Raw genomic sequence first — 11870 nt, 5'->3', positions numbered from 1 at the left:
ATATAAGACATCTATTTAATCTAATATGAATAGAAATACTAATAAAAATATTCATAACTAGTTTATGAGAGTAAAAACAATTTAATTATTAACCTAAACATTTTTTCTAAATTTTTTTGACTTATAAAACTATATGTCGACTTCGATATTTATCGATATATCCATCAATATATCAATAAAATTGAAATATCGATATCAATATTTAAATCCTTGATCATACCTCAGTCTCAATTCATTAATTAAAAAATGAGAAAACATAGTAATAATACAACAAATAAGGGATGAGTTCGGAGACATGATATTATATTATATTTTTCAAAGATAAAAAGTAGTTTCACACAATTGATATGTTAATTATAGTTTTGTTTGGCTAACTTGTAATCCAATTTCATATATGTTGTAAGAAAAACAAATTGAAGCAAGAAAAAGAAAGGAAAAATTGGGTAATTTTGGAATAATGTGAAGTTTCATTTCTTTATGAGAAAATTATGAGAAAGAGATTGAACAAATAATTATGTGTCTCTCAGCCAACAACATTGGTCACAAGATCCAAGACAACAGTGATGAGGCATATTATATTAATCCTAAAAACACATTTCACATTTGTTTTGTTGCATTGGACAAATTCTCTCCACTGTCACTGTTGTCTCCATCATTTTTTTTTTTTTTCCTTTTTTTAAGAAAAAAAAATCCTTCTAAATTGCCCCCACAATTTGTGGTCCTTTCTGTTCTATGATCTCTCTTTTTTTTTTCTTTTTTTTTAAAAAATAATTAATTTCTGTGTGTGCAAAAAGAAAATGAGTTTTATTACTACCTCCATATACAAAATAGGATTATTTTTAATTACAGAAATGAGGGACCGAACCATTATTGATGTTTAAATTGACCAAAAAAAAGTTATAGGTGTGTTTATACGTCATGTATTGTAATTTTTATAAGAATATGTGGTGATCACTTTTGAATTAATGATAAGTTGTTTATTTGAAAAGTTTAATTATTTGGAATAAATTGTGGATTTTTTTTAGTACAACAATTATGATGATGACGGATCGAACCTCGCAATTCTAGGATGAAAGGTTATATTAATTATTGTTGAACTATGGATTTACTGGTTGAACATGTATTTTAATTCATTTTTTTCCTATAAATTTAGTCTTATTTTAAAAAATATATATATAAGGGAACAAAAAAATCAAGACAAAATTTCAAAACAAATAGCAAAATTCCTCTAATGAGAAATCTCTTCAAACCATATTATCGACAATGACATTTTCGAGCATGGACAGCCAAGACATGGGCAATAGAATTATCTTACAGTCAACTGATAGGAATCCTAGAGTGATAAAGATCACGAATGGAATCAACAAATACTTGAACCTCATTTTTGTATCTGTATTTTTCAGTCCAAGGATTCTAAACAATTTGTGAGTCAATTTCAATTCAGAGAAAGAAGATACTAAGTTCAATAGCTCTGAAAAGATCTTGCATAATAAATTTAGTCTCTTACGTTAGAAAGTTATATTTATTTAGTTTATGCATTATAACAAGTTTTTAATAGGTCTCTAAACTTTAGAAATTTTAATTTTCTATCTAACACACCCATTAAATGCCTAAACTTACTTGAAAGATCAACAAGTACTTTTTAAATAAATAGTAACATAACAACATAAATTTATTAGATACAATTAATATTCGAGAGCTTGTAAGAAATTCTTTGGTATAATAGGCCAAATATATACCAATCTAAAACTTAGATTAAATTATACGTCTACTTTTTAAAGTTTTTTTGTTTAGATCTAATAGGGTCTTGAACTTTAAAAATGGTTTAATGGGTCCCCAAAACTTTAAACTTTGTGTCTATTGATCTCTTAAACTTTAGAAGTGTCTAATAAATTTTTAAATTCTAAATTTTGTATCTAATTGGTTCTTGACATATTCAACATCTTTTCTAAACTAATTGATATTTATTACCCTAATTTAAATAAGTATCTACTAAGAATTTAAATTTTCAATTTTGTATCTAAGAGGTTCACCAATTTTAGAAAGTGTTGAATATGTCAATATACTCATCCAGTACAAAATTGAAAGTTAAAATATGTATATATAAAGTTAAAATATGTTTTTAGATACTTTTTTCGAATATCCAGAACCAATTATATTAAACACTACTTCGAAATGTTAAAAACTAAATTTGTCATTCAAATTAAAAGTTGTGTACCGAATTTTTCTTTTAGTACATACAATAATTGTATCGATGGGAGATCGAACCTCCAACTCTCAAAGAAATTAGAAAGTATATACCAATTATCACTAATCTTCGATATATACTAATTTTTTCTTTTTTGAGATAAGCTACTAAATTTATTATCAAATAAAAACATAATTTTTAAAAAAAAAACAATAAAAAAAATTAATTATATGCGAACTAAATTGTAGAAAAGCAAGTACAAAACTTTACTAGAACCAACTAACCAACTCTAAAAACATTGTGTATAACAAAATTGTATGGTCTATTCAATTATAAATGGTAACACCAAACCTCGTATTGATAGGAAAAAAAAAATGTCGAATGTTTTTGCTCAAAATTGCAAACACTTTTCAGCTTTTCACACACAGTACACATTCCACACACTTGTTTCCATTTCTGTTGTTTTCTTTTATATTTTGTTCTGTTTTATGATGAAGTTTAAGGGAAGCAAGATTCAATTCTTTGTTTCATTCAATAACTATTTAATTTTTTAAAATTACGTGTTTTTATCATCGACAATGCAAAGCAAAGTTTTGAAAATAAAAATGTAGATTTTTTTTTAGAATTTGTCTAAATTTTCAAATTTTAAAGCTGAAAATTATTGAAATAAATTGGGAGGAAACAAGATCAATTTTTTAATATCGAAAACTAAAAATTAAATGATCATAGGAGGAAATTCTCTTGTTCTATGATAGTATGGACAATTTTCTATACTATCTTCACATATTGTGTGCGACGTTAACATGCTTTTAAAAATAAGGTGAGATCTACTAACATTAATATATAATTTACAAGTATTTATAAAATTAAATTTACAGTGTAAACAAAGAGAATGTTGTATTCGTAATTTCGAACCATTCTTCGAGGTAAGTCAATAATTACGAAAGCATGGCAGCCTTTCAAAGGCAATGACCAATTATTGCTTTGGCATTGGGCTTTTCTTTGCATGCTGTGAAGGCATGGGGATTGATGCCTTTTCCCATCTCATTTTTCAAAAATTGTGTGACCACTCCACTCATTTCCCTCCCATCTCTTGCTATGTTAAAGGAAAAGGGAAAAGAGGACTATCCACCTTCTTACTTTCTTTTTTTTCTTCTAACTAAATATTCTAAATAACCTTTAGAGTTTCCAGATGACTTAGTTACAAGAAGTCAAGTTCATATTTGTTATTCTATATGTTTATCCATGTTTTTCTTTATATCCGTTGAGTTTAACGTACAATTGCAGGAGAAGATATCAAACGACAATCTTTCATATAGTAGTTAGTAATATTATCCAGTAAGTTATATTCAGATTGATCTATTTATCTCAAGATTAGCTAATTCCACTTGTTACACAAACCTAGCCTCCACATTTTATTATAAGAATCAATCATTCTATTACAAAAATAGCCCATATTTGTTGCAGGGGATCTCCTTTTTCAAACACAAGCAAAGGAAACTCAACAACTTCTCCCTTGAACCAAGGCTTTTTGATCTGCAGTACTTACCTACAAAACTTCTCCATTTGTTTTTGTCAATCATCTACTTTGGAAGAATAAATGAATGTTCGTTCTTAAACGAAATAAGTAACTAAGATTTAATATCCCATAAGTTTTCTTGATATCCAAATGTTATAGGGTCAGACGGGTTATCCTTTGAGATTAAACGAGATGCACGTAAGATGGTCTGAACACTCACGGATATCAAATAAAATATAATAAATAAAATGAAACAACTGTTAGAAGTGCAAAGGTGATAGAATGAAATAGGAACAAAATATTTTCATTGATTTTGATTCTTGTGGCCAAGTATATTGCACAACAGCCAACCAGATCAGAACTGCTTATCACAAATTATTGAGCTTGACACCAAAAAATGGGGGAAGAAAGAGCAGATGTTTATGTCACTGTAAGAAAGCAAATAACAAGTTGAAACACCAGTGGGAATGCAAGCAAACTGGCCAATGCACACCCTATGGTTTATCTTCCAAAATTCTGTCACCAAATAATGATCTCATTAACCAAGTCTTTGAATATTGATCGCTCAACGTCCAACACGACATCGTAGATGTCACCACGAAAATCTGTCCAACTCCTCGATTGGCGCATCACATCGTCTTGCAGAATGCTCATTGAATCATCCTTCTCTACGTCTAAGTTGCATCTGAACTTCTTAGCTTGAAACTGTTCTATTTCATTACACAATTGCTTCAAAATCTTTGGCCCACTAAAAGCTTCTTTTGCAATCTTTGTTGGTTTCAACCATGGCTCAGGAGCACCACCATCAATAGCTAATTTTTCAATAAGCATCTCATTTACAGCATCAAATATGAGCTTCCTATCAACTTTCTCCCTGTTTGAATAGGAAGCTCTTGCTGGGCTGAACCCTTCTTTTGGCGGTACACCACCCACCTCTGTTTTCTCCAAAACAAAGAATAACTCTGGATCAATGGGATTACCAGAAGGATGAAGCTGAAATGTGGTCAGACCATGGCCTAGATCCCGGTGTAGAAGACCAGAAGCTAACAATATCTCCGAGATGTATCTGTGATCTGGATTGGCATTCTCACACAACAATCCAATATAATCTTTTTCTCCTTCGTCATGATGTGAGTTCAAACATCCAAGCTTCTGAATCAGATCTTCAATATTTTCAAATTTCATACTGTCAATCTCCACATTATGATTTAAAACTAAAGGATTTACAAAGATGTCATCTGAAATGTTGCATTGGTCTTCACTACGCCTCTCATTAGGATCTAGTGAATCATCACCTATGAGACATCAAGTTATACAGTAAGATCAGATGAAACAAATAAAATAATGTGTCAACAAAATTAAATTGGTTTAATTGGACTCGTAACTTTTGACAAAGCGGATGCCATGTTGTTGGATCAACAGAAAGTTCATATGGTTAGGATAACAAAAAAAACTTTACCATGCAGTGAAATTGTAATTTTTTTCACTGGAGACGCTTCATCGTCTCTATATAATGATGGAGCGTCGAGGACAGAGACAGGACTGGGGTGCTCTAGTGCTATTGCATCTTGTTCTACCGTCAACCCATCTTGACTACTAGCCACCATTGATAACTGATCAAGCAAAAATATTACTCAGTGATGAGCATTTAAAAGATGAATGAAAAGAAAACCAACAAAAGAAGAATACCTTTTTAACTGAGCCAGGTGTTAAGAATTCAACAGCCTCCATGGCTTGTCTCTGGCTGTCATCGATCTCAGTTGATTGCATGCTGCTGTTCACCTCAATACCTATCTTTGAATCCAAGGATAAACTAGTATCTGACTGTAGGGTCATGTCATCCCTTTGGTAACTAGAAACTCTTGGTTCATTGTTCATCTCACTTGATTGATCATCACATTGCCTTACACTGGAAGTCTTGGGCTTTATCTTTCCACAGTGGGCACTCGAGTCTGTCTGCTTCATTTTCCTTTTGGGTTTGTATGCATCAGATTTAGTGGGATGAGATCGTTTCTCCACCTCAACCTTCCCATGTCTCAGTCTTGGACTAACAGCGTCTGAACTTTTCATTGAGCTCGTGTTGCTTTCTTTAAGTACTAGTTGAGCTTTCGAAGAAGTTTGAGGCGATCTTATATTTCTAGAAATCGACTTCTTCTCAGAGGTAATAACAGCAAGATCCTTTTGTGAGCTTTTAGGATAACGTGCTCCGGTTTGGCCATTGGTAGAGCCTTTTTTATTATCCGGAAATCCTTCGTTTTGGAGCTTATGGAGAATAGGGGAGCGATCCATTTGAATCGTTGAGGTTGATACAACTGATTTTTCAACAGGTTTAGTAGGTCTCATAATGATAATTGAAGATTCATATGCCTTGGAAGAATTAGGTACACTAGCAGTGGAGGCAACTACACTGCTCCGTCTGTTTCGTTGGCTCATCAACCTGGTCTTTTGATTGGGTCTAGAAGAACTTGGTTCTTGGTTCCTTTGAATTCCAACAACTGAAGTTTTCTCTTCGATTCCAATTTCGGATAGTGCCCTAATTTGAATTGCCTCAAGTATTTTTTTAAGTGCTCTGAGATCCTTACTGGATTGTTCAAATTCAAGATCTTTCAGCCTCATCTCGACTTCATCATAAACAGCGGGGGAGGAGCTCGGTGCTGGGCCTTTTACAGGCCTAAGAGCTGTGCTTTTAGTAACTTGAGTTCCATCTAGCTTCCTCCAAGGTGCAGTTTCAACAGGGAGCCTAGAAGATTGAATAGGTTTTCTAATCAAATCATGATATTTTCGCCGTGGTGAAGTTGAGCATTTAGATGAGCTTTTATCCGAGGCAGATGTTTTCAGATTTCTAGATCTTAATGATTTTGCAAAAGTTTCACCACCACATTGAGTATCTATAGATGAAAACGCATCAGGCAATGTTTCTAGACCCATCAATTTTGCTACAACACTGGGCAGCCGCTTCTGATTGCCTGAAGAATGATGTAGCTCAGAGGACTTGTCAGTAGAGCAGCTACTATTTTGAAAATTTCTGCATCCTGAAGTCTCTCTGCTGTCCAGTGAGAGTCTAGGGAGCTCTTTCAGTTTAGGGCTGGACTTGAGGTTGCTTGATTCATATGAGCATTGACTTCTCTCTCTACCATCATAAGAAAGCCGTGGAAAATCCCTCGAAAGTAAATTCTTTCCATGTGTTGCTTCATTTTCACATGATGATCTTGGACGTCCTGTAGCTTCATCAAAGTTCCAGGATGTGTCTTTTAGTTCAGCAAGAACTCTAAAAGATTCCTTGATATCAATTGGAGCATCTTGATTATGGTTTCTTGCAACCCTTGAAGAAACCTCTGCACATTTGGACATTGGAGGGGGTCTTGGAGAGTCCCTATGTTTCGCACCATGGCCAAAGTCATCCATGTCTGTCATTTTAACAAATGATGTTCTTACTTCTCTATGCATAGAATCTTTTACTACATGTTTGATATTGAATGGTTGCCTCTCTGAATAGCTAGCGGTATTCAGCTGGTTCAATGTCAACCCCGTTGAGGGACTTTCAAGAACAATGGTCCTGGAAAAGGACAAGGCTTCTAGTCGTGCAGTTTTATTGCACTCCAGAGAGGACAAAGATGATGAACAGGAGGAGAGAGAGTCTCTGGATGATTCTGCAGGCATGCTTTGTTTGTCATTCACATTCTCATTCAGACTTGACTCCTGTAATGAAATAACTTTAAATCTAACATTTACACAAATAGGCATGCAATATAACTAGTTTTACTATTAGGATCAAGATGGGATTCGAGTAATAAGTTAGAGTGAGATGATGTTTGAATTGATTGCAAAAGTATCTTTCCAACGGCTGCATCTTCTGTTGCTATCAAATCAAAAGAAAAGTTGGCATAAGAAAATTAGGCTCTTACATTTGGTTTCTCTTGTTGATGTGCAGTACTCACCAAGTCACCACCATTTGATTGGGAATGACCTGTACAAGACAAGATTAGATATTGAGTGACATATAGCGTTCAAAAGTTTGTAAAAGCGGAGGAAAAAAAAAGTAGAAATGAAACATAATTAGAGAATAATTTAATGGCATGTGGCTGAGGAACACTGTGACTGGAAATGCTTTGAAACAATAGCTATAGTTATTGTCACATAGCTCCACACACACAAAAACCAGCAAAAAGATAAGTGGGAGTTTAAACTTCAAAACAGAAGTACATTGAAGCAATGAAGTATTCATTTTAGTATCTTTTCCATGGTCTTCATAATGAATTTGGCATATGTACAAAAATAAGCCATTCAGCATTTGAGTGCAAAAAAATCTGGCAGTTAGACATACAGATTATAAAACTTTACTCCATTCCTTCAAGGTCAATTGGGACTCTTCGACATGAAAAGGAACATGAAAAACCAGTGATGCATTGAGAAGAGAGAAAATGGAAGTAAGAATGAACATCAAACTTTGTTCATATAAAAGTCCACAGGATAAGCTAAGGTTATTCATGAAATACAAAACAACAGTTACATGAAGTAATCAAAGATTAGATAATTACCAGGAGGGAGCCTCTTGTGACTAATTCGCTTCGTTGTGATCGCATTATGACGATCAAAGAGATGAAAAATACCAGTCATACATCCTATTTGCTTGCGCAAATCAGGATTGTCATCTGCCAAGGAATGTAGAAGTTTTGCAGCCATATCTTTTATTCTCTTCTCATATAATCTAGGCTCCTACCAGTCCCAAAATGGAAATAATAAAGGCTGTAATTTCCATTTTCAACACTTCTCAAGAAACTGGTATATAACAAACTTTGAAATACTTCCTTGTTTATACCATAAATTATATCAACAGATCTTTTTCCAGCTAGTTACTTCACAAAACACCAATCTTTCTCAGATCACCATACTGGTTTTGCAATGAAAATCTTAATCCCACAAAATTTACCAATTGGGTTTGGCATGGAATACTCCCAATATCAGAATACTTCGAAGGAACAAAGGAAAAATGACACCCCTAGAGAATCAAACCAAATAAAAGGAGAGACCCAGAAACCAGAATCATCAAGATTTTAAAAGGCAAATACAGAACAGTCAAAGAATCAGCAATTACTTATAAGAGGGAAACACAGAATCAAAGAGAAAACACGAAATGGGAATCTTCCCCTGCTGATTCAAGAAGAAGAAGGAACGTCATAGAATTGAATGTAGCACTATAAGTGAATATAAAAACAGATAGAAACATGATTTGTATAACAATTAGGGAAGACTGGTCAACAAATTAAACAATAACAATAAGAGAGAGAGAAAGGGAAAGAAAATGTAATATGTGGGTCAGATCAAATGTGCCCCAATCTAATCGGCCATATCTGAGGTATCCATGTGGAATATGTATGTGGGTGGGTCTCAAACTGTCCAAATCTCCATGTGACTTTGTCAAAACTCAAAGAAGAACGGATCCCATTTAGTACTGAAAAACGGAGAAGATTAAGAAGAAGAAGAAGAAGAAGAATATTCCTCTTAACCTTCTCCTCGAGGTTCTTCAAACGCGTCAGATTGTGGGTTTTTGAGGCGTACTCCAACAGTACAGTGAAGAACAGAGCTTTTGCTTTCCATTTTTATTCCCACAAAACAGATCATGTGGTTAATTGAATTCAATAGGACTTTTTTTTTCCCAATCCATTGTGGTTGCTAGCTAAGTGTTTGCATATAATACAAATTTTTGTGGACTTTTTGTAAAAGTGTGGGGCTCAATTTCATTCTCAACCTAATGAATGAAGTTGAAGATCCCTATACTTTTATTTTTTCATTCTCATAGCTTTCATCTATTCATACTTTTTGGTCTCATTCACATTTCATTAATGTATTTTTAATTTGATTGGTGTGATTTATTGATTAATTATAGGTTAAATGATAAATAAAATCTTCGAACTTCTTTTTCAAAATACCCTTTTTATTTCAAAAGTTGTAATATTATTTTTTAGTATTTCATAAATGTTTCAAAACTATTATTAAAAACTGGAATGGATGTGACAGTGTTCAAGATCCCACATCTGTGTTGAATCGTTATCATGTTGTTCTAAGTCTCAAAAATCTCAAGAATAATATTACAACTTTCGAAAAGAATATTTATATGTTTAAATAAAGGTTAAACTTCAAAAGCTTTTTTTCCCTTAATTTTGTGAAATATGGTATAGTCTTTGATCGGTATCTCAAATTCATGTTTGGTAGATAAGTTAACTTAGATTTAAGTTACATACACCTAGTTCATAAAACTTAGATTTTGCATAAGACTAATAAGACGCTTTAAAATTTATTAAAAGTGATTTTAAAAGAAATGCTTGAATTTATTTTAAAGAGAAAAAAAACTATAGGGAGCAAATTTCACAATTAGAAAAGTAGTTATAGTAGAGCATTAATAATTTGAAAGCTTTAAAAAAAAAATCATATAGCTAAGACAAGGGTGTAGCTGTCAAAGACTTGCTACAAACAAACATGTCAAGGTTTTAATAATACAAAGTGATGATGTATTGTAATAAAGAGGAAACAACAACTCTCACAAAAAAATATTATTATTATAATATCAATAGCTACTACGCACTGCCAATGTTCCACATGCAAGCCATAATAATTAATATCTATGTACGTACCGAACAAACACAACATATCAAAAATTCTATTATATATAATATCATCCAATCATGTCTTTAATCTCTATTTTTTCTAGGGTAATTGCACGGGTGGCACTTTCAAAATAGTAATTTAGTATATAATAACATTTTTAAAGAACTACAAATATAGTAAAATCTATCAGTGATGGACGTCATTACTGATAGACTCTTATTAGTGATATAGTTTTCTTTTACATTATACTATATCTACGAATACTTTAAGTTTAATTGTTATATTTGCACCTGTCTCATTTCTTTAAGTAATAAATGGGTTATTTGGAGTAGTAGAGGCACATATATATATACACACACACAATATGTGGGAGGGAACATCCAGCATTTGCCCTCGAAGTCAATTAAGTTGTTTTAAGTCATAGTAAAACAGTAACATATTTTTTTTCTTTTAGATATGTAAAAGTATAAGAATTTGAATATTCAACCTCGAAGGAAGGATTGGATATTAATTATCACTAAACTATACTCATTTTGCTCGTTTAAATAATTTCTAATCCTAACCATTCTTTAAAAAATATATATATATTTTAGAACATATTGAGCTAAATGGTTTTTAATTAAAATTGTGTTTGACTACATTTTCTTCAAAGTGGTTAGTAATTTGGTTGCATTACACTTCAAATAGTTCTACAATCGTTAAATTGCCATGAAGTTTTAACCATTTCCCAATCAATTACATTTTGAATCGCCAACTTTAAATGATTTGGTAAAAAATGTTGTTTATTTGCTACCCAATACTCTAAACTAAAGAAGAAAAAACACATTTAACCCACCACAAGTGCTTAAAAAGTTAATTCAAACACAGTCTATGATTTCTCCATAATAACAATGTTTTTAGTTACAATGGGTTAGGTATCCTTTTTATAATTGAAATTTAATTTTAAAAAATGAATTTTTGCTGCAAATAAAGAATTTGTAAGAAATCATTTTTATCATATATAACCTAATCAATCAAACACAAACTTGAAAAAAGAGAAGGGGGTAGGCGTGCTATGTTCAATCTGTATTAGACAGGATGAAGCGATCAATCAAAGTCATTGAAATCCTCTCTCTTTCTTCATCCAAAACGTTTTCCCCACTTTGGATTTTTGTCACTTTATATTCTACCATTCAAGAATCAATTATCGAACAATTTCACGTTGATGCATCATCGTCTCGACAAATTGTCATTGTATAGACACATTAAGATTGTTGTCATATACATAAGTTTATAATATCAATCTGAACATAATTCAACTTTTAAAAGTAAATGTCCTCGCGATCAAAATCTAAGAGATTCAAATCCCATAACTTTCATATGTTGTTGAACTAAAAAAGAACTACATTATAGAATCACAATCAAATACCAAACACCAATCCACAAGAATGAACACAATACTTGTCTACAAACCAATTCATAAGATCCTATTTCATAACTTTTTAGTTTTTAAAAATTAAGTCTATTAAACACTTATTTCATCTCAAAATTTGTTACTTTATTGTCTACTTTTTACCA

At 32.1% G+C, this 11870-nt stretch overlaps 1 protein-coding gene across 1 annotated transcript; it reads right to left on the bottom strand.

Moving 5' to 3' along the window:
• Positions 1 to 3985: 3985 nt before the first annotated feature.
• Positions 3986 to 9371, bottom strand: LOC120071308 (protein LONGIFOLIA 2-like). Its single transcript, XM_039023503.1, has 5 exons — positions 8246 to 9371; positions 7613 to 7674; positions 5397 to 7406; positions 5167 to 5320; positions 3986 to 5002 (listed from the first exon to the last, which is right to left on the bottom strand). Exons 1-5 carry the CDS (start codon positions 8388 to 8390, stop codon positions 4227 to 4229), a joined length of 3147 nt encoding a protein of 1048 aa, XP_038879431.1. The 5' UTR covers positions 8391 to 9371; the 3' UTR covers positions 3986 to 4226.
• Positions 9372 to 11870: the final 2499 nt, after the last annotated feature.

This window comes from Benincasa hispida, chromosome 2 (genome assembly GCF_009727055.1).
Source record: "Benincasa hispida cultivar B227 chromosome 2, ASM972705v1, whole genome shotgun sequence".
Lineage (NCBI taxonomy): Eukaryota > Viridiplantae > Streptophyta > Magnoliopsida > Cucurbitales > Cucurbitaceae > Benincasa > Benincasa hispida.
Note: the sequence above shows the minus strand (reverse complement) of the source record. Positions and strands in the feature narration are given on the sequence as shown.

Coding starts and splice junctions, on each gene's coding strand:
- LOC120071308 (XM_039023503.1), bottom strand. CDS start 8,390: ATGGCTGCAAAACTTCTACATTCCTTGGCAGATGACAATCCTGATTTG. Junction 7,675..8,245: donor TCACAAGAGGCTCCCTCCTG/GTAATTATCTAA, acceptor TGTCTTGTACAG/GTCATTCCCAATCAAATGGT. Junction 7,407..7,612: donor ATCAACAAGAGAAACCAAAT/GTAAGAGCCTAA, acceptor ATTTCATTACAG/GAGTCAAGTCTGAATGAGAA.